The sequence below is a fragment of the Colobus angolensis genome, unplaced genomic scaffold (genome assembly GCF_000951035.1).
Source record: "Colobus angolensis palliatus isolate OR3802 unplaced genomic scaffold, Cang.pa_1.0 Scaffold3, whole genome shotgun sequence".
NCBI lineage: Eukaryota > Metazoa > Chordata > Mammalia > Primates > Cercopithecidae > Colobus > Colobus angolensis.
This window is the reverse complement of record NW_012116265.1, coordinates 25,683,519-25,707,331: the sequence shown is the minus strand read 5'-3', so window position 1 is coordinate 25,707,331 and position 23,813 is coordinate 25,683,519. Positions and strand designations below refer to the sequence as shown.

The following is a 23,813-nucleotide window of genomic DNA, read 5'->3' as shown; positions in this document are numbered from 1 at the left end:
GTGATGGTGACTGGGGCCGGCTGCGGCAGCTGCGGCTCCTCCCGGGGTGTGATGGCAGGCGGCGGTGGGGCTGCTCAGGGCTCTCTGGGGTCCGGTCTCCGCTCCCGCTACCAATCGAACTCAATTTACTGATACTTCTTAATCACAGGCCCCTAATTTAAAAAGAAGTGCTACAGTGATGATGTGTGTTCATGCCTAACTTGAGGTCCACTCTGATAATAGGCTGGTCCTTTTCTTCACTGAAAGCAAAGCATTTGATTCACTTGCATGTTTTATTCTATCCTTGTCAATATGCTTGTTCACTCACTATTAGTCAGCTTTCTTAAGTTCTAACTTGGTGGGCTTATGGTGACTCACATCCCACAGGTGGGGAGTATATAACTATTAAGTCATTCTGCTCATTTATTCAAAGAACAGTTATTGAAAGCTGGGTGCCCCGGTGCATGCCTGTAGTTTCAGCTACTCAGGAGGCTGAGACTGGAGGATGCCTTGAGGCCAGGAGTTGGAGACTGTAGCACACTATAAGCATGACTGGGAATAGTCCACTATGAGCATGGCACCCCAGCCTGGGCAACATAGCAAGATCCTATCTTTTTTAAAAAAAAAAAAAAAAAACAAGAAACAGTTATAGGATACCTCTTTAGGCCTAGCTATCGATACACAAATAAGAATTTGCCTCAGGAGACACACAGACTAGTCCGGGACTTCTTAACCTCAGTACAACTCACATCTGGGGCCACAAAATTGTTGTGTGGATGATCCTGTGTATTGTAGAATGTCTAGCAGCATCCCTGGCCTCCACCCACAAGATGCCAGTAGCACCGCCTCACACACAAATTGTGACAACCAAAAATATCTCCAGCCATGGCCAAATGTCTCCTGGAGCCAAAATCACCCCAGTTTGAGAACCACAGGTCTGATGAGATAGACAGATATGCAAATGATCATTATAGCTCAAAGAAGCCCTACCATGGAGACACAAACACAGGCCCATGCGTAGAGGGCACCTGAGTTGAATTCTGAAACTGGGTGTGATTTTTCCACGTAGAGACTGTGCTGGAGAGATGATATTCTTGGCAGAGAAACAGCATGTGCAAAGGCACAGGGGTGTCAAAGAACAAGTTAGCTGCCTGACGTGGCAGTTACTGGGTAGGAACAAAAGGAGATGAGGATGAACTGGGGCTGGCCCCAGTGTTTAAAGGGCCTTGTGTGACTCGGATGCTTGCACTTGATCCTGAAGGTTAGGAAAAGCAGGAAGGTTTGTAAGCTGCAAGCATGGTTGTTGGCATGTTGGCATGATGGAGAGACAGCTCTGATGACACTCCAGGAAGAGATGATATGGGCTTGAATGAAGGCAATGGTGCTTGAGAAGGGAACACAAGGGGCAGGATTTGAAAGCTCTTTCTGAGGCAGAGCATGCAGGATGTCTGAGTGGGGATAAAGACAGGGAATCAGCCCAGTGATACAGAGCTGATGGAATCCCAGTGGGTCTGTCTTGGCATTAAGGCTTTTTTCTATCCTGGAAGCATTCTAGAGTTTGGGCTTTGCCCGCCTTGTCTAAGAAGATGAGGCTGTGGAGACACCTTTATGCCAGGGAGTGTTTCTGCTCATTCTTCCTCGTTTGCTTTCAGATCAGGTTCACGGGAGATGTCTGGTGGACAGAACTCCCCACTGCCTTTATGAATTGCATTAAGGACACGAGCTGCTGAGTTTGTTGCTGTCCGTGCCTGGCAGGCAGATGGCCCTGAGCCTCAGTTTCTCCATTTGTGATGGGAAGAGAACTCCCTGCCCCATCTCCCAGGATGTGGTGCGTGTGAACAGGGCTGTTTCTGTGGGTGGTTTAGACCCCCATGGGTGCTTGGCACTTCCTGCCTGCAGTTGGCGAGGATCGCGAGCAGTTGTAATCAGGCCTGATGGGAAGGCCCCCGACTCTACCACGGCCTTGAGTGGCTGCCAGCTCCGTGACCAGGCCTGCTTCAAAACTTGCCTGCAAGTTATTTTTCTCAGGGTGTCTGGTTCCTGTAAACAGGCTTTCCCAAACCCTCTCAGGCTCCAAGAACCCCCTTTAGGCTGTGCATCCCAGTGCCCTTCACGCTCCCCAGCCCAGTGGAAAACCTCAAGACAATCCCACTCCATTCAAGCTTCATGCAAGCCCTCCCCTCCAGCTCCCTCCCTGCCTTCCCAGGTGAGTTAGAGTGAAAGCAGAGAGTAAGAGGCTGGGATGGAGGCACCTTAGAGAGAGGCTGGCCCCGCCAGGCAGTCGTGATGGTCTCAGGCCTGCTATGTAACACCTTTCCCCAGCACTTGCTCTGGGTGGGCTAGGTGAGTGGGTTGTGCCAGGAGGCAAATGGTGAGTGTGTGTTTGTGTGTGTGTGTGTGTGTGTGTGTGCCAGCTCGCTGCCCCCACTCTCAGGAGCCCGGTGCTGATGGTGATCTCTCTCTCAATGCAGGAACAAGGGACTGCATTGTTAGCTGGCCTATCTCTTGGTTTCTGATTCACCCCGGGCCACGGCAGCCTGAGCAGGTTCACAGCTGCTCCGGGATATACTTTCCAGCACATCTAGGGCTTGGAACAGCCCCAGGTTTCAGGAACACATGGTGATGGGGGAGGGGAGGGGCTCAAATAGACTAGGGGTGTGGGGGAAGTGAGCTACTTCTTTCTTTCTTCAAGACGAATCTCCATTTTCATCATCTGATAGCAGGAACAGCATCTGAGGACGGCGGATGAATTGCAAACCTGCTCAGGTCAGGGGAGAGGGCAGGCGCATGGAGGAGATGGGCAGATTCAGTTCATCCTGGCTGAGGTCTTCTTGTGCAGCCGTGTACCCTCTGACACACAGCTCTTGCTCCAGTTTCAGCCTCCGCCCAGCCAGGGCCTGCCAGGGGCACCCACCCGCGGGGCACTCTGGCGCACATCTCGGAAGTCAGCCCCCAGAGTGGGCCTCTGACTTCCAGCAGCCATGGCCAAGAGGGCAGGGAGGAGCTGGAGACCGGCCCTAAGAGGTGGGACCTGAGGAGCACCAGGTTCCCATCAGTGGGGTCTTTTCTCTCTGTTGCTAGTGGCTGGTTAAGGAGGAAATTGAGACTGTAATTTCCCAGCCTCTGCCATCTCCCTATTTTCTCTGAGACAGGTAACTGCCTCACAACAGACAGGAACCAGGTGACACTGCTGTCCCAAGCATTCTGCCCACATTCAACCACAGCCATTCATCCATCCATCTGATGTCTGCTGAGGGCCTTCTAAGAGCCAGGCATGGTCCAGGTGCTGGTTTTTAGCAAGGAGCAGAACACAGTCCCTGTCCTCCAGGAGCCAGGAGAACCCAGAGGAATGGCAGGCATTGACAGCACCAGGTACAAGGAGCTCAGACTGGGCAAAACCAGATTTGAGCACTGTCAGTGACTTTGAAAAGCCCGGACCCTGCTCACCTGGCAGCAGGCAGCCTCCTCTGTGGCCATCTAGCTGGGTAATCTGGGGCAGGGCTCTCTTTGAGCCTGGTCGTCTCAGCCCACCCGCAGAGATGACTATAGGTACCTGCCTACATCCCAGGGCAGCTGAGAAGCTCAAAGATTTGTGCCCAGAACCCCAAAATATAAAACCTTTGTGCAGCTCTCAGATTCTTCTCCCCTTTTTCTCGATGGGGTAACTGAGGACTGAGGCCCAACATGCAGGAGCCGGTATCAGAACAGGGAGGCTGCTGTGTGCTACCAGAGCTTGCCACCCCTCCCGGCCTCTCTGGGCAGTGCTACACAGAGCTGGCCTCTGTGCGGGGTGCAGAGCAGCTCCAGGACTACCACACAGAGCCCCTTTCTCCTGCGCTCTGACCCAGAGCTCGCTCTCAGGGTCCTATTTAGCGGGTCGGGTAATTGAAAAGGCAACCGCAGGCCGGCAGTGTGACCTTTGGGCCTGCCTGGGCGGGTGATTGAGTTAGGCCCCACGGGCCCCCACCCCTGAGAGGACCAGCCAGGCCCCAATTCTGCACAGACACAGCAAGGAAGGTGCAGCATGGCAGGGAGGACCGGGCTGAGCTCCTGGCTCCCAGCCCCCATGGGTCACTTGTTCCCCCTGCTTCCCACTGTTCCCATTCATTATGCGGGGTCAAGAACTACCACCCTCTCTTTGAGGATAGACAGAGAGAGGGGACAGGGTATATGTCAGAGACTAGATGAGTTCGCAGCTGAATAAAAGGGTTTAAGCAGCCTGGTTAAAACAGGAAAGAGCCTCCATACAACCTAGTCATAGTGCTGCTTTGACTTTCTACACAGAACTTTCTACAAAGATGGAATGTTCTAGAGTTGCACTGTCCAATAGGATAGCCACTAGCCACATGTGACTATTGAGCACTGAGATGGAGCTGGTGTGACTGAGAAACAGAACCTTTACCTAAGTTTAAATAGCCACATGTGGCTAGTGATATCCATATTGGACATTGTAGGTCTAGCAGTCGGGGGAATGCTGAGGCTTTGGAGCCACACAGATCCAGGTTCAAATCCTGATGCTGCAACTGAAACTTAGCAGTCCATGGCTGGGGCATGCTGCTTGATCGCTTGAGACTCAGTTTCCCCATCATTTAATTAGACTTCTCTTCTTTGCTTATTTCCGGAGAGATTATAAATAGTGAAATCAGCTTAATTTGGCTCTCTCTGAGATCAACAGGCCACTGTTTCCAACAGTCTGAAAACACCAAGCAGTCCCACCCACATTCACGGGTCATGCCACGTGGCAGGCCAGTATGCTGTCCATGATGAAAGAACTTTAAGTTGCATGAGTTTTCAACAGATAAGACTTTTTCTGAACTCTAGCAAAGATACCTTCTTTTCAACTTCAACTAAAATAGAAAGAATCTCGCTATATTGCCCAGGCTGGTCTCACCCTCCTGACTTCAAGCAATCCTCCCACCTTGGCCTCCCAAAGTGCTGGGATTACAGGTGTGAGCCACCGCACCAGCCTCCCCATCATTAAATGTAGAGCTGAATAATATACTAAGTGGGCCTGGTGGGGGGCCAAGCCCCAGGGTCAAGCTCATAGGAGCTAATAGTTCATCTATTAGGACTGCTGCCTCAGCCCCTGCAGAGATCAGTCCAGGGGCTTCAGGCATCTGTGTTTAGGAGGGCTAGACTGATCTAGGCTTTTTCTTCCTATGCGTGTACTGAAGGAAGCCTGCAGGCAGGAAAAGGTTGTTTCTCCTTAGTGTGTGGAGGATTTGACAGAGCAGATCCAGAAGTGCCGGGACAGGTTGTCAGGCTTGGACCTTCTGCTCTGTGCTCACCAGTTTCATGCTTCATAAACAGACATCCCTAGATTCATTTGGTGAGCCTGGTGGACCCAGGCTGGACAAAGACAGGCTAAGAGGGCATCTCCTGCCCTGGAGCTCAGCCGCCAGCTGTTTACCTCCTGAGCTGCTGCCCATGAGCTGTCGTTCTTCCTCCTACACCTGGATCAGAACTTACCTGTCCCACCTAGTGAGAATCTGCCGATTATTTGCCTGAGTGACAGCTGCCTTGCCTTGGTCCGGGCACTGAGGTCTTCCTAAGATCTGGCCCTGCCGTTGCCAGGAAGTGCATGGCCACTGCACGACTCCAACAGGAACACCAGGGACCATGAAAAAGAGGGAGGCTCTGGGCAGGGTTGGCAGGAGAGATGGGGTGGGGACAGCTCCCCAACTGCTCTCTGAGGACAGCCACATCCCTGGCCTTGCTCTACGGGAGCCTCTGAGCCAGCCACCCTGGAAACCTTGGTGCTACCGGTGCCACGTCAGTGGGGGCTTCCCAGACCGAGAATCTGGGGCCCAGGACACTCAGCCCTGGGCAGCACTGACAGACCTGTCTTCATGGTGCATGGCACCAGGGGCTTATCCAGATGATGAGGGCCACTGGCCCCTGCCCCCTGGTGACAATGGCCAGGCAGGAGAGCTGGCAAGTGCCAGGTCAGTCAAGAGTCACAGAGGAAAATGGCCCTCATAGTGCCAAGGATAGTGAAGCTTGGTTTCCCCATCACCTCTTCATCTCATCTGCACCAAGTGTAATCATTCAGCCCTACTTCACAATCCCTCTACAAGGAAGAGGATGGAATGAACTCCACTCCATCCACGGAGGGAAACATGGAGGTTCAGTCACCTAGAGAAAGTCACCTAGAGACTCTGCCTCAGGGTTCTCCCTGCCTCCCACCCCACACCCCACCAGGTCACCCTCATCCTCCTCCTCCTCCTCCTGATCATCAACACCATTATCATCGCCATTTATTAAGTACCTGGTTTTGTGTAGAGCATGCATTGTTACATCATTTCATTTCATCTTCACTACAACTCTGTGAAGCAGGTATCTTTATCCCCAATTTACAAAGGGAGAAACTGAGGACCCAAGAAGTTGTTAACTTGTCTAAAGCCACAAAGCTCCCTGGAGTAGGAGAGAGGCTGTGCAGCCCAGAATGTCACTCCCTGGACATCACAACCGCTCAGGAGAGAGGGGAGGGAGGGACAGAGGAAACACTGGCGGGATGGTCTCTCCCTCATCACATGTCAAAAGGTCTACTTCTGGCAGGGTTGACTGTGTGGCCTGGAGGGAGGGCAGAGAGTGGACAGCGCTGGGGGAAAGGCTGTGCAGAGCCAGCAGGGAAAGCCCTGCAGAAGCAGCTGCAGAAGCATGCTGATCTAAGCCCCCTCCTCTCCACCTGTGGAGCCTTTTCCTCCAGGCCAGCCTGTTCCACAGGAAAAACAATCTCCCCTGCCTGGGGACTTGAGGCCTTGGGGCCGGCTGGGCCACCTTCTGGTCTGTCTTCATTCAGATCCCATTTCTCTCCTCTCTGGAAGCTGGGGGAGGGAGTCACGCTGGGGAAGGCGAGGATGAAGCTAAAGCCTTCATCTGTCCTCCTGTAAGCCAAGCAAAGAAAAATAGCCCTTTGCCAAAATCTTTCATCTCAGTCATTTACTCTCGCAGATGTTTTCTGCAATATAAACAAGAAGCAAAGAATGTTGGGGAGGAGAAGAGGGCGGGAGGCGGGTAAGAAGGAAAGGAGGAGTGAATTGACAGCTTTGAAATCTGGGCCTGCAGAGGGCAGGAAACAGGACCTTGGGAGGGTCCCGACTACCCTGAGAGCCTGGGCACGGGGCAAGTCGAGGGTCGCTTCCCAGGGTGTCTTTGAAAGGAGATTCTGGAGAGGCAGCCCAGCCCTTGAGTGGGTGGTCTCCCCGGACGCCCTCCCTCTGCCTGGGAAGTGACACATGGACAGCAGCTGCTGGGGCCCTATGGGCCCAATCTGGAGCCATGCCCTGCCAGGGAACACACCTGCCCACCTTAGCACTCCCCAAAAGTTCTGGGGCAAGAACGCTCAGTCTGCTGCCAACAGAGCCATCAGCAGGACTGACAGGAGATGCAGACACCTGCAATGGGCATTAGGATTTGGTTGCACGGGGGGAAGAAAAAATCTTGAGCTGGAGGGGGTTGGCACATCCTACAGTGGGTCAAGAAATAAACCAAGGAAATCAGGTGTCTCTGAGTTCACCATTCTGTGAGATTCCTATTGATGTCAGTAGCTTTTAAACGAATAAGCCTTGGATTACGAACTCAAATGCTGATGGGGCTGGCAGTAACTCACAGGAGCGAAGCCAGGTGAGCACTGTCCCGACTTGAAGAAGGCTGGCCCATCTAAAGGGGGCATCACCACTCACTTTTGGCTGGGTATTTAAGACAGTCTGGAAATCCAGAGTTCTGTATAAAGTATCCTGTTTTAAAAAATATCTGCACTAATTAAAAACAAAAACAGAATAATACTGGGCTGGCCACGTGAGACGTGCTGCTGAATAGCTTTTAGTTTGTGAATCATGGATTTGAGATTTTTGCAAAATATGCTGGTTGAATGAATAAATGCTTACTTACTCTTTCTGCTCTTGACTTTAAAAAGGGATTTGTGAGAAGCTTGGATAAGAATCCAATAGCAAGCTTTTACTGGGCATCTACTATCTTCCCAAAATGGAGCTAAACAATCTGATAGATTCAGAGAATCAGAGGACCTGGTCTTGCCCTTGAGGATTTACACTGTAGTTAGGAGACAGAATCAGCTCGTGGTGCAGAGCCTGGGCAGGCACGGGGTTCCAGAGCATGTGGCAACAGACACTGCTCCTGCCCTCAGGGAGCTGCTGTTCTGATCTGTCTCCTGTTCTGTAAAGTGGGAACACACAGGAAATGAGACCAATCTTTGATGGTCCTTGGTTATGCGGCACAGAATGTTTAGGGGAAGGGGAGAAACTAGGCAATGCTTCCAGAAACTAGGCAATGCAGTGTTTGGGCTGAACCTTGAAAGATGGGTAGGAAGAGCCACTTGTTTCTGGCTAAGTGAATTCTGAAACTGGACGACTTCTCACTCAGCCCAAACATTGAGAACTCTGCAGGATCAAGACCCAGGACCACTGAAATGAGGGAGTCCTGCTTGCTAAGAAAGAGTGGCCGTCCCACATCTGCCATCAACATCTCACCAAATTGTGTATAGTGTCTCCAGGAGAAAGTCCCTTAGAGCCTTCAGGGGAAAGTCAGTGAATGGGTGGCCTGAGCAGAGCTGCAGCCACAGAGGAAGGCCAGCCATTTAGGAAGCAGTGACAGGCAGGCCTGGTGTTCAGCAACCTTTTTGAAAGGAAAGAAGGGGACGGATTTCACACAAGGGCCCATGAGGGTTTCTGAGTGTCTGTGGTTTCCTGTGAATGACTATAGTTTTGTGCTCCTTGCAAGGAAAGGAATGGAAAGGGAACCAACTCTGAGATTCCCACATATTCCACAAACACGCTGCAGGACAGTAGAAATTATTCCTGCTTTACAGAACAGGAGACAGACCAGAGCAGTAAGCCTCCTGAGGGTAGGACCAATGTCTGTTGCTACGCGCGCTGGAATCCCTGGTGCCTGCCCGGGGTCTGCAACAGGGGTTGATGGTGCCAAACGTGTCTTCTCTGAGATCTTACAGCCAGAAGTGGCCCAGGGGAAATTCAAACCCAGATCTGCCAGACCCCAAAGCCCTGGCTCCTTCCGTGATGCTGGCGAAATCTGCATCTCCATAGATTCCCAAAGGTCACTTAAAGGAGAATGTTGGATGCTCCAAAGTTTGAAGACTATGAATGGGTGCACTCCATCATGGGTCGGCATGCCCAAGGAAGTGTTAGCATGAAGGGGACATGGCATACAAACATACTCATGTGTCCAGGCATTCGAATTCACAGAGATCCTTTGAGACAACATGCCCTCCTTTTCATGCCAGGTAGTCTCTCCAACAGCCCTGTGTGCGAACATCTCTAGGGGAAGCCAACTTACCACCTCACGTCTCACTGTGACTGCCAGCAGGTTGCGCTCTAGGCCGGCCTGGTTAGCCATCACCCAGTGGTCTTTGCACTCTCTTTCTGTCCTCCACCAACAAGGCTCTTCAACATGACTACCTTCCAGACACTTGAGGACCTCTCTTTTATTTGCCAGCTCTCTTATTTATCTCTTCTGCTTTTCCTTCACACATTCTCGTGTGACACGCTCTCAGTCCCCTCCCGCCTCCCCATGGTTGTCAGCAAATGCGATCCATTGCATTTTGCTTCTCCTTTAAAAGCAGTGCAGTGGCATTCCAAGTGGGACAGACCAGTAAAGAGACCAGCAGGAGAAATACCTCCCTCATCCTCAACACTCTTCTTCAGTTAATGTTACCTAAGATGACACCAATTTTCTTCGTAATTGTTGAGGTTGACTCATGTCAACTTTACGATCAACACACACCCCTGAGTCTTTCACATCTGCCCCATCCCAGGCTAAAATTCCATTTGTTTAGCCCCAGGTTCCAGATGTACTTTAATCCTATTATATTTCATCTTGTTACATTCAGCCACCATGAATCCAAACTGTTGGGATCTTAGGAGATTCTAATTCTGTTATCCAAGATGTGAGCTGCCTCTGAGAGTTATTCCTAGTCTCTAATAGAACGGTTGAAATGGAAGGGCCGTGGGAGATTCTGGAACATGGATGGAACCACCCATCAGGCTGACGTCCATCAGTTTGTTAGCAGCTTTAGGGCCAGTCACTCAGCACATCCCCAGCTGTACCAGTGACACTGTCTCCAGCCCTCCTTGTTGTCAAGAGAGCCATGAGGTGTCTGCTCTGCTGCCTACCACAATGCCATGTGCTACCAACTTAGGAATCCCGTCTCCTCCCTCCAAAAAAGTACAATGAGTAGGTCATCTTTTTTATTGGTGAATCCATGCTGATTCCTAACGATCATCACTTTCTTTCCTAAGCCTTCATAAGCCATCCCTTTCCTTGTAGGTGAAAGAAATTAACCCTGAGTCCAAAGCAGAAGCCTTCAGACAGCTGGACGTGTCGACTCATTATGCTGGGCATCTCCATTTGCCCCTCCACAGCCACCCCATCCTCCCCCCCACCACTGCTCTGTGCCCCAGGAGGCTGGCCTTGTGGACTGCATTACTGGGCACACTTGCCCTCTGGCTTCAGTTGGGTTCTGCCAGTGGGAGGCACCAGCAAGAGACAGGAGGGTGGAGCCGGGCATAATGGCTCACACCCGTAATCCCAGCCCTTCAGGAGAGGCCAAGGTGGGTGCATCACCTGAGGTCAGGAGTTTGAGACCAGCCTGGCCAACATGGTGAAACTCTCCTAAAAATACAAAAAATTAGCTAGGCATGGTGGTGTGCACCTGTAATCCCAGCTACTCAGGAGGCTGAGGCAGGAGAGTTGCCTGAACCCAGCGGGGTTGAGGTTGCAGTGAGTTGAGATCAAGCCACTGTGCTCCAGCCTGGATGACAGAGAGAGACTCGGTCTCAAAAACAGAGAGAGAGAGAGAGAGACAGAGAAAGAATGAGAGAGAGAGAGAGAGAAGGGTGGGACAAGGTCAGGGTATTTATTTATCCTCCTGGTTCTACTGTAATGGGTCCTTGCTTGGCTGTGTCTCTCCACTGCCCCTCTGCCTAAGACCATAGCCCCTGATGGGTGGCTGTCTGCTCCAGATACTTTCTCTTTCACTTCTCTCCCTTTACCCTTCAGGCTCCCCACCCCTGCTAGCCCCGGAGGGCTTCACCTTGCCTTGTTAGCTTCCTTTAGCTTTACGCATAACTTGTAAGTAGTCACATTTCTAAATTCTGCTCAATTACCCCATTTGAGTGTGCCTTCTGTCTCCTGCCAGAACACTGACCAATACACTCATATTTTGAGTCATTTCCTAAAGACTTAGGCCTAACAGTGCTAGATGTGGGAGGGAGTGTAGGTGTTGATGAGAATGGCATAAGAGTTAAAGGCACACAATTTGTGGTCTAAGTGACCAGTATTGAATTTGATTTCCACTGCTTTCCAGCTATAGTTATTGAACTTCTCTGAGCTCTGCTTTCTCCTCTGTAAAATGGGAGCAGTAGTCCCTTCTCACAAGTTCATTTTCAGGATTTTACTAGATTATATTTGTGAAACATTAAATTTGGCATCAGGTGCATTATAAGCACTTGATAAATGTGTTATTCTAGATTATTATTAAGACAGACTCTAACTATTGAAGGTATTGCTTTGGTGCTAGAATACACTAGCAATAAGCTTCAAGGTTTTCTTGTTTATGGCCACCAGGGAATTTGGACCTCAAGTAATCTGCCTAAACCCTACAGGAGTAAGAAAAAATAAGCATTGTTGTTGCTGTTATTTTATTAGCTATCTATCATTTATTTTCAAGATAATTTTTTAGCGAAGACTACTCTAGGAGGTTGTAGTTACATTCTTTCTGACACCTTTCCCCTATCTCTTTTCTACATAATCTTGAAGTCCCCCAACCACCAAGGACGATTCCTACTGATTTAAACTAAGAAACTGATTTAAACTTTTAGCCTGCCCTTACAGAGTTTCTCCCCACCACATCCACCCCCGCCTGCAATGATGTTCTTACCAAAATAAGGCTCAGAAGAGAGTCTCTTAACTTTGTCCAAAAGCTAAATCTGAAAGAGGTTAAAGATTCTCTGGTCAGTCGCATTTCACCCGACTATTTTTAGCTGATATAGGGCAAAACAAGGTTCCCCAAAGATCTGGGCCCTGTGAAAGCTGGAAGTTCTGCCAAGATGGAGGAATACAGCTCTCCATGTTGGAAAAGAGAGCACAGTTTCCTCCTTCATCACTCCGGGATATCTATTTGCTGCCAGTGAATCTCCCACCTGCTCTGTCATGCTAGCATTTGATCACATTGGATTCATATGTACTTATTTGCTGCTCCAACCCCAACCCTTACTCCCGAGCCTCTACCACTCAACTATCAATGTGTCCACTCATCCTCTGGGCCATCTTGTGCCCTCTTATCCTCCATCTCCTGGGTCAGAAGCTTGGCAGTTTTCTGGATGTGACTCCTAATGGAAATCCATGACAAAAATGCCCAGATTCTCAACCAGCGAGACAAACTCCTCTTCTCAGCCTCTTCTGCCAGTGTCCCCCACTCCTATTTCTCTCTCCGGAGAGACCTAAGCCCTGCCATGTTGTTTCTGTCCTTTCAGCCCCTTTTTCCCCCTACTTACATAATGCACCAAGGGTAAGCATCTTCCTGCCCAGATATATCTGCCCTTCCACATACTCCCATGTGACTCTTTGACCTCTGTTGCTGGAATCTCTTGAGTTAGAAAACCAGAGATGTTTCCATGACTTTTAAGGCTTTTGTTGGCAAGGCAGCAAGGAGAATGGAGTAAGGGGCCAAGCTCAGGCTTTCTGCCTTGCCCCAGGGGGCAATGCCATGGGAAGGTGACCTCCTCACAGGCCTGGGGGCTATCCCAGTGGGATGACGCGATTGGGTACTCTATCTCAGGCTCCTCTGTTGCTCTGCCCTTCAGGCAGCATATTGAGTTTTAACTTAAAAGACAGGGATCAAGCTTCATCCCATGATTTATGGTCTAGGCCAGGGTTTCCAAAACTGTATAAAAAGTTATTCCTGGCCAAGTTCCCTATTAGTCATATGTGTGAAGTGGAAACATCACTTTGTCAGAAATATACTTCCCCCAACCCATCCCAAACTGTGTCTATAATCAGGCTCTGGAGGGAAGACACTGGTTAGAGCTGGTATTGGGAGAAGAACTCAAGGGAAGAATGGTTTACTAATAGGACTGTATGGCCCTTGCAGTGGTGATTACACCAAACACATATGGAAAGGGATCCTGAGGTAGCCAAAAGAATGATGAAAACTTTACATTGGTACTGCCCCTAGAGGTGCTTTTCCACAAACGGATAGATTATGAATGTTTAAGCTTTCTTATTTAAGTGACCTTACTCCATCAGCATCCATCCACTCTCTTCTGGTACCCATGCCCCTGTTTCATCTTGGGGAATCCCACACTATGCCCTGCTCTCAGTCCATGAGATTTCAGGGCAGCCAACTTTGCCCCCAACTCAGGGTGAAGCATAGGACCCAGGCCTAAGCCAATCAGAGCATTAGATTCTCTTGGGCATAGTGATTGGTTTAGGAATGGACATCTGATCAATCAGAGCCAATGAGATACCTTAAGACCTTCCTTAGGACTTCTGGGAAGGGGACTCACTCTTTCCCCCTTGAATCTGAAATCTGAGAGGTATAGAGCTGGAATTGCTGTCATTTTTCTGTCACATGAAACCCAACTCTGAAGCCAGCATAGCAGAGAGTGGAGCTGAGAGATGGAGAGTAATCAAATCCTGATAACACATTATTTTATCCCTGAATCAATTTTATCTGATGCTGGCCCTAATTCTGGATCATTTTGTTGCATGGGCCATTGGATTTCCTCTTTGCTAAAGCAGTTTGAGATGATTTTCTGCCCCTGGCAACCAAAGATCCCTAGATTACAGTTGTTGTTTAAAAATACATTCAAAAATGTAAATGGAACTAAGAGAAAGGAGACAGGGCCAGTAATAGATCTGTACTTTGCAAACACAGTCTATTGCTCAGGGCAGAGGCACATCACATACTTAAATGTGAGGAGAGCAGTACCAGGAGTTCCTCAGACAAGAAGAGGGTGAACCCCAGGCAGGAAATTCCACCAGCAAACATCACATCTTTGGAAATGAAATTATTAAACAACCAGACCATTTCTATTGAGTTTAGTTTTTGTTACACCTCACTTGATATGCTTAACATAGTAATAAGTATTACTGCTATAGTGAAACTCCCTTATTTATATCATCACAATTTCTGTTTCCCTATTATTTACTCCCTTTTCCTATGAAATAATAAAAATATTTACTCATCATCAAATTACTTTCTCTAATTTAATCTGCTTTTCCCCCATTGTATTATAAAAGTTCTCCAGAGAAATAGAACCAATAGGATCTCTCTATATATAAATAGATTAGATACATATGTAGATGTGGACAAAAGTGATGTCTGCCTCTTTCAGGGTTGGCCTTTTAAAGCAACTCAGCAACCTTCCAGCTCTCTCTTCCATGATGACAGCAATCTTGAAGTCACGTGTTTCAGATGGCATAACCACTGAGATACAGGGATTTATTTGCCACAGCAGCGTAACCTTTCCCATTCTGACTAAGGTAGATGAATCTAGAGAGATGTAGCTATAGATGAGATAGAGAGAGATGGATTTAAGGGAACTGACGCATATGATGGGGGTGGAGGGAGGCGGCAAATCTGAAATTTTGCAGGAAGTCAGGTGGACTGGAGAGCAAGTAAGAGTTGATGCTTCGGCCTTGAGTCCAAAGGCTGGAAATTCAGGCAGAATTTCTTCTTCAGGAAACCTCAGTCTTTGCTCTTAAGGTCTTCAACTGATTAATGAAGTCCACACCTATTTTGGCAGTTTCTCTGCTACACTTAAAGTCAGCTGATTGTAAATTTTGACTTTATTGTAAATCATATCTAAAAAATACCTTCACAGAAACATCTAGACTAGTATTTGACCAAATAACTGGGCACCATAGCCTAGTCAGGTTGACATATAAAATTAACCATTACATCCAGTTCAAGCCAATATTCCACCATGCTCCTCTGTATACTAGTGAGGGTTCAGCTTTGGATTCCCAGGCCAATACAAAGGTAGACACTGCAAATAATGAACACTTGACAAAACTCTGTTAGTTCCCAGATGGAAGAAAATTCATGATGATTGCTCAATTCAGTCTGGACAGAATGCTTTACTATTTCTGTTGTGGTTAAGGTATGTAAGTCAGCTCTTATTTATTATATCTCCTTTGGTTTACTTTTCACTGTTTGTGGAATTCTCGTCCCAGCTACCATGCCAGAAAAACACTTACACCCTGGCCCATGGACCCCCAAAAGCTGAGAATGTAACCACAGTCCTAACTGAAGGCAGACCAGCATTAAGTAAGGTAACTCCAGCAGGAGAAAGCATTTTCCCCATTGTGAGGCCTGTGGGAGATCCTCATCTGAGGCAGATGTAAAGAAGCATTTCCCTGGCCTGGGTCTGCTGGGAAACAAGTGATTACCAATCCTTGTGCTGTCCACAAAAGGGCCTCACCCCTGCCTGCTGAGGGTCTGGGAAAGATCTGCTTCCATGAATAACCCAGGTACTCACTTTTCTTCTCCCCAGTTACCTGCTAAAGGCTCCATCTTGACATCAAGCCTGGGGTCACCCTCCAGGATACTTCCTCAAAGCAGCCACATTCCTGGGGGCATCTGTGCCAGGAGGGGATGGTGGGTTGGCAAATCAGCAAGTCCTGTCAGTCCTCAGCACCACTCTGTCCACAGCCTCATGACAGTTTTGTCTGAGGACCTTCATTAGGCTTCAGGGCCTGTGGCTGATGACTCCAGGTCAAAGCCCCGGATGATACCTGCTCATCGAAAACCACATGTTCCACTCCACTTCCCGGCCTCCCCTACAGTTAGGTGGAGGCCATATGACTAGATCCTGGCCAAAGGGATGTGGACAGAGTCATGTCAGCCACTTTCAAGGCTAACCCTTAAAAGCATCGCAGCTGCCCTCCAGCTCTGTCCCTGATGACAGCAATCTTGAAGCCACATTTCAGGTGGCATAACCATTGAGACGTGGGGATCTATTTGTCACTACAGCAGTAGCCATTCCCATTCTGACTAAGGTAGAGCGTAAAGGGATTATGATCCATGGCTCCCCTCTGCCCCCCGAGTCATCTCACAGATGGCAGGCTGTTCTCCTGCACGCCCAGGCATGCTGACCGGTGACATCTCTCCCAGTCTCTGGTGAAATGACCTCAGACACCTGCTGTGCTGAAGGTGACAGGTCAGGGGCAGCATCTGCATGTCTGAAGCAGCTCAGGATCTTCTCTGTGCCCAAATCCCCAAGAAAAGGCTAAAACTGGTAAAGTAATCGAACCAAGATGGGTTTTCCCGAAAGATCTTTTACAGCTTTGAGCTCGTTATGGAAAGAAAGAGGATTTCAAGACCTAAACAGTGCTGGATTCTTTCTATTTTAGTTAAAGTTGAAAAGAAGATATCTTTGCTAGAGTTCAGAAAGAGTCTTATCTGTTGAAAACTCATGCAACTTAAAGTTCTTTCATCATGGAGAGCCTACTGGCCTGCCACGTGGCATGACCCGTGAATGTGGGTGGGACTGCTTGGTGTTTTCAGACTGTTGGAAACAGTGGCCTGTTGATCTCAGAGAGAGCCAAATTAAGCTGATTTCACTATTTATAATCTCTCCGGAAATAAGCAAAGAAGAGAAGTCTAATTGCAAACAGACTGAACTTTACATAGGAAATATGTAGGCCCCCTGAGGCACCTAGAAAGTGTCTAAAGCCCTAACTGCCTCCCTGCCTCCCCTGCTTCCCTCTCCAGAGCACGTAGGCTGCATCTAGAGAGGCCTGAAGCTGCAGAATGGCCTTGGACTGGCCAAACCAGCCCAGCCAGCCCCTTGGGCCTCGGGGCAGGGACTTTTGGATGAGAAACAGGAAGACATTTGCCCACAGCTTGAACCATGGCTTTGGGAAGACTCTTTGTTCTCTCGCCCCCATTATTTTGGGTTTTCTGGTCTTTATTCCATGCTTGTCAAATTCCAGGCATGGAAGGCTTTCAAACGCACTAGCAAACCCGCCACTTACACACACACACACACACATACACACACACACACACTCCCCACCCCCATTGCATTCCCATCACAATCCCATTTGCAGCAGAGCCCTGGGATTTGTAACCATGTGGGGCCCAGTAAGAGCTTTGTAACATTTCACATGGCCCCTGGCCTTCTGTAACAACTCCAGAGCTAAAGTCCCAGCCAGAACCCTGGGCCTTGCTGGCAGCTGTACTGCCGGGTCACTGTGGGAGATGAGACAAGGACCTGCAACCTGCTGTGCCTCAGTTTCCCTGCCTGTCAGTTTGGACAACCATGACTGCAGCTAATTCTGAATTGTCTGCCTGCTGGTGGGACCAGGCCCTAGTAGGGGGGCTCAGATTTATGGCACGGAAGTCCCAGAATGAGTCAAAGAAGAGAGAGACCAAAATAGATCAGGAGCCAAGCACCCAGAATGGCAGCCAGAGAAGATTAGACACGCTGCCGAGAGAACCGTCCCGATGACTTTATTGAGGGCTCTTGCTCATAAACGGCCACTATGTTATTGTAACTTCCACAGACCAGGCCGACCCTTCCTTGTGACGGGAAGTTTGGGATTGGAACCGTCCGTGGGCCCTGCTGTTGCTGAGGTCGCCCTGGGAGCTGGGGTTCTTCCAAAGGAAATCAGCATGGGGCTCCGGGGCTTGGCGGAACAGTGGACAGATGGACAGTTTTTGAGTGAGAAAGTCATGGTTAGGAGTCAGAGAAGAGTGGCAAGTGCCCCCACTCCCCCCACCCCCACCTTCACCCCCACTGCAGCTCAGCTGGCGGGACTAAGTCTTTCTTTATGGGCATTTCTGTTGAAAAGTCCTTCCTCCCTTACATTTGTTTCTTGGTCTCATGGAGAGGAGAGGGCACTAGGCCAGGGTGACAGATGTGGAAAAAGCCCAGAACTGCTGCCACAGTTCCCATCCCTGGGAGCCCCCAGTCCCCAGCCGCGCCGAGCAATGGCTTTTCCTCTCATATCCTGACCCCTCACATTCTCTGTCTCATTGCACAGCCCTTGCCCTCCTGGCCATTTGCTACTTTTAATCCTCCTCTCATGTGGAGAGCAGCCCTAGCAGGACCATCCACCCTCGTCTTCCACTGGAGCGCTTCAGGCAACAATGGAAAAACTTAAGTTTGCCAGCAAAGTGGTCAAAAGCCAGAACTTGTGCATTTGAAGATAGAGACACAAATATTTCAGTACTGAAGACCCTTTCTTTCTTATCACTGCCAGCTCTCAACCACCCATCCATCTCCTGCTCATCTCTGCTGGAAATGCTGCTAGCCAAGGCGAGCCAAGCCAAGCAGCTGTTTGTGGGCTCACAGACCCTCCAAGGATAAGAGTCTCTTCTGTGACTACCAGATTGCACCTTGATGCCAGCCAGTTCCTGGTGTCTGCTGCTGCCTCCCCACCCAAGATGGTAGCCTGGGGAGATATAGCCCAAACGCTTGATCCAGTCTCTTTCCAGTCCAGCTCTGTTGGCAAAATGAAACTGCCTGCCCAGGGAAAGCCAGTTTGAACTGTCCAAAGGGCACCCATGATAACTGGGCAAACCATCCATCCTGGGTTGGTCCGTGTGTTTTGAGACTTACACTAGGTAGGCCAGTTGAGGAAGGAGATAGGAGGAAGAAGTCCAAGGCAAGTGTCAGATTTTTGGACAAGCCATTGCTGGCAATGTCTTTTTTTGGAAAATATGGCACAGGAACTTACAGTGAAAAACAAGCTTTCAAAGCCCTCCATAAAGTAACCCTATCCTACCACCTCTCAAGTCTGCTCTACCATGCCCTCCCCCGATGTGAATTCACCTTGGCCAGACACACAAACCCACCCCGTATCCTCCTCCGTCCCTGCTCTTTGTCCTTGCTCATTCCATTCCCTTTGCTTGAAATATCTGTCTAGACTGTGCCCATCTTCTTAGTGGTCCAGCTTCAACCCTGCTCTCTCCCCCAACACCCCACCCCAACAAACCTCTGGGGAGCCTGGAGTTGGCATTCCCTCTCCTGTGCTCACTGCATTTTTTGCCTACCATAGACAGTTTAATTATTGAAAACCACCTTATATGTTCTGTTTCAGATGTGTTGGCTTTAATGAATCTGTGTGTCCCCTAACCTTGTCTCGGAATTCGTTATATGCCCCAAGGATGCCTCCACAGTGCTCTGAACACTGTAGGGCCTTAGGAAATACTGATGACTTTGATTGGTTATCCAAAATAAAAAATGTAAGTGATCAAAAAGATGCATAAGCAGGAAGAACTATAGAAATGTTCAGCAAAAACTGCGAGAGCGGTTCCAGGTGCTCCCTTCTTGGGGTCAGTGATATAATGGCTTTTCCTTTCCAGACAGTCCCCTGATAGTCCTAGAATCCCACAGAGACCCATGGAAGGTGGTGTTGGGTGGACAGTGTCCAGCAGGCAAACAAGACCGTAAATGCAAAGCCAGAGAAGCTAAACAATGTTCGCTTTACAACTCCAGGTGATGAGAACGGTATTTATAGACTCAGTGACATGTTTGAAGCTGTGGGTCCCAGAGGCTAATATTTTAAGCTGGATATCCTGAGACCCAGACATTCTGTTTTTGTTCTCCTCCCCATCCTTCCCTCCTGTAACCCCTGGAACTTTCCATGCAATTTGGACAAAAGCATGGAACCCCTATTGTTTCTCAATCCTTACTGGTGCTAGGGAAGGATTTAAGAATTGCTTCATGGAAGGGTGATTTGTAATGAGTGGAAAACATTCGGAGGCCTTAAAATGACATTTGCCATTACACCAAAACTTCCATCAGAGAATTTCAAAATTCTAGGCAGAGACAAGGGCCTTTCTGCAGTCAGAGAACTCCAATGGCAAAGGGGCTGGGGGTTGGAAGAGTGAGGCCTTATTTATAGATGAACCATTTTGGCCAGAGGTTCTGGATTGTCTAGGTCCACCTATTTAAGAACTTTCTTTCTCTTAGGTCCATTTTTACATTGGATAATAATTCCTGAGGCAAATCTATAAACAAATGGTGGGAACCTAAAACGTTGCTATTTATATAGCCCAGAATAAAGTGGGGAAATCAGTGTTTGTCTGCAAAGCAACCTAGAAAGTACTAGCCAAAGAACAAATTGCAAACAGCTACACAAGCATCAGGGAAATCCCATTGATCATAAGAGATGGAAAATAACCATGAGATCATCGCGCTCATCTCCCCCGGGGCCTGGACATCCAGGATGCAGCTTCACGGTGTCCCTTCGGAGGGTGTTACAGACATTACCTTTCTCTTGCTTTGCCCTGTGAATCGTGCTCCCAATTAGTCTCCAGTACATCCCCTGAAGACAGGCAGCAACCACAGAACACAGTACCTCGTGCATAGGAATTAAGTCCAGAACATTCTCTACTAGGTGCGTTTTTTGCTGTTTGTAAACAACTCTAGATGTTCATCCATTGTTCATTCAACCGTGCTGACTGGTTTCATGCACTAGCCAGACCTGGTCAAACTTAAACATGCACAAAATCCTGTAGTCACTTTAGGCCCAAGTCCAACATTTAGAAGCTATCAACACAGGAAAAAAGTTGTACCTGTTTTCATGCTGAGAAAAGCAGATAGCTAATCTGTACCAGGAAAACAAACAAGAATCATGATCTGAAAATAATTTGGAAGTTTTTGTCTTCACCAAAGGAAGCATAAATAGTAAAACACATACACATAAGACATGCATGTACACACATATATACATGCAAACACACACATATTGTATGCACACATATACATGCACACACACACTGTACACACAAATATATATGTGCATACACGTGCACACATACACATACTGTACTTACACATATGTACATGCACACACATACACACATGTACACATACTGTGAACACATATGTATACGTGCACACACATGTATACATGCACACACATACACATACTGTACACACATGTATACACACATATATAGCTGTACACACATACATGCACATATACATGTATGCACACATATATACATGCACACACATACACACACGTACTGTATTCACACATAATATATGTGCATACACATACTGTAACACACATCTATACATGCACACACATACACATACTGTACACACACATATATACATCCACACACATATGTACATGTACACATACTGTGTGCACACATATATACATCCCCTCACCTATACATATACATACACATACTGTACACAGGTAAATGCACACATACATATATATACATGCATACACACATACTATACACACATATACACGATACTGTACACACACATATACATATGCACATGTACTGTACATGCACATAGACATGCACACATATACATATGTACATGTACACACATGTGCACATGCATACACATGCTATATACACATATATGCACACCTTTACATATGTACATACATATACACACGTTTTTTCCTCCTAATTACAAAAATAAATGTGGAAAAACACAACTAGAAGACCTGATACTTTATTGTGCTCCTTCCAGAATTTTTCTATGAATAGTCACCTGTATTCTAATGTATCATACATATTACATGTTACATTATGTATCATATATAAATGAAAAGGTATATAGAAATCTTTTTAGATATACTTAATGAATATATATTTGTATATTTTAATTAAAATTTTACATAACATAATGTTATGAATTTTTTAATTTATATCCTAAGGTAACATATTAGTTGTAGAAAGTCAGAAAATGTGTATGAGCAAAAGAAAAAGTGAAAATCATGCATATTCTCAGCATTCAGAAATGGTACTTTCATTTGCTGTATGCCCCCCTCACTTATTTAAATATACACCCCTAAGTATAAAATGGGAAGTCCCATTACACAGGAGTATGTGTGTAATGGGGTATATGTTCCATAAGTAGGCCAGGGGTATCACCAATGAGCGTCTTAAACCACTGTTCCCTCTTTCCCTTGTAAGGCATCCCATGCTATGGTTTCCCAGCCACAGACCCACTTCTCCCTGTGGAAGGGGACACTACCTGGATGATGAGCCACTGCTCAGTCTTGGGGGTCCATGCTAACTCTCTTGAGTTGCTAGAGGCTTTATGGAAAGATTTCTAAATTTCAAAATCTTCCTTTACAGTGCCAAGTCAGGTGGTCTGATAATGGGACTTTACCATAAGCCATAGTTCAGAAAAGACAGTCGATAGCCTAATAAAATTTCCCTCAGATAGGAAGGGAAAGTAGACAGCTCTGCCCAGCCAGGAGGAGAAGCAGAGGAGGGAGAGGACAAACATAGCAGGTAGACAAGCAAGGCCTTTCCTGCCTCCCTTTCTTGGGATCATATCTCAGGGACTAGGGTGTCAGTAACAAACAGAGGGAATTGGGGAGGGGTCTAAAACAATCTGGATTAGGGCCCTGCTTTTCTGAGACATAGTTTGAGGAGAATCCAAGTCTCCTGAACTTCTGTGGCACAGATCCAACATGGTGCCACAGGATGGTTTAGGAATGACAGAGGGAAGTGACTCAGTGTCCAGGAAAATGGGGGTGAGACAGCCCTCTTATTCTCACAGCTTGCTTAGGCATCTAGGATATGCCTGATTCCTTTATGGCCCCCAGTACAGTAACGCAGAGTGCTAAGAGAATGCCTGGGGTTGAAGAGGCTAGAGTTCTTCTCAACCTTCCATTCAAAGTCAAAGGAGAAGAAATATAGCCAATACCCTCACTTTCTAATGCTGTTCAATTCCATTTGACGGAGTTCCCACCTGCCTTGAGGAATAAACTCTCTTTCAAGTTTAATTCATTCTATTCCAGTGTGATACACACATTATACACGTCAGATTAAGGTAAATCCTGGGGGACTCCAGAGATGGGGACAATTCCACAGACACTGTGCCTTTGTCTTGGGTCTTCAGAGCTCCGAGAGGGTTAGCCCAGGCATTGTTCTCTCATCCTATTTCTAATGGATTTATCTTCTCCCTGCTCCGCCAGCCCAGCCACATCCTCTTCTCAACCCTCCATCTCCACCTGCTTCATTCAGCCTCTCTTCCATCCCCTGCTTCTGTGAGTCTTGGAGTGCTCATGGTAGTAGTCAACCTAGCGCAGATAGGGCCAGGCCTTAAGACTGTGGTGAGAAAGTCAGAAAAATGGAACTAGAATGATAATTGGGGTGGAAAATGAATAATGATACCTACTATCATTATTACTATTGTTTCACTTATAATGATTCTTACTATGTGCAGGCACTGGTTTAAGCATTTTACATGTATAGTATGAGCTCATACACTTGTTTTAACTCATATAATTAACTCGACTCAAAAGCATGGGTTCATACTGCATGTGTTACAGCCTATGAGGTAAGTGCAACTATGATCCCACTTTAGAGATGAGGAAACCTAGGCACAGAGAAGTTAAAGTGACTTGTCCTGGGTCACTTAGCTGGTACATGGAAGGTAGAACCCCACCACAGCAAGCTGGCTGTAGACCCTCATAGTAAGCCATAATTGGGGACACCAAACAAGCTAGACCAAGGCAAGTGGCTGCATTTGGTTTGGGAATGCAAGCTGACCCACAGAGGTCCCACAGAATCAGAAACAATCCGTAATAACTTTTAGGAGACTCGCTAGAAGGCAGGGAGTTTAGAGTGTCTGTGGCTCCTGCTTTGTAACTCTGGAAACTGAAGCCGGAGAGTTAGGGCTACGTGACATGCCTGCAGTTGCAAGAGGTAGCTGCAAGAGAGTGGAATTTGCATCTGCACTGCACACTAGGTGGGGCAGAGCCAACATTCAGGAAGGTGTACATGTCTACACCTGCACAGACTTTTTTCTGGAGGAGGCAGTTGTGGCGAGCCCCCTGCTAGGAATCCAGCC

At 47.9% G+C, this 23,813-nt stretch overlaps 1 protein-coding gene across 1 annotated transcript in view; it reads right to left on the bottom strand.

Annotated features, from left to right (window-relative positions):
- LOC105517289 (nuclease-sensitive element-binding protein 1-like) overlaps positions 1-9,351 on the bottom strand; it is a 10,756-nt gene extending 1,405 nt beyond the window's left edge. Inside the window, exons 1-4 of the mRNA XM_011949789.1 lie at positions 9,292-9,351; positions 8,469-8,548; positions 6,668-6,866; positions 2,894-3,010 (exon numbers count right to left, since the gene is read on the bottom strand). Of these exons, the coding sequence (XP_011805179.1) occupies positions 2,894-3,010; positions 6,668-6,866; positions 8,469-8,548; positions 9,292-9,351 (456 nt within the window). The remainder of the gene's footprint in view (positions 1-2,893; positions 3,011-6,667; positions 6,867-8,468; positions 8,549-9,291) is intronic.
- Positions 9,352-23,813: the final 14,462 nt, after the last annotated feature.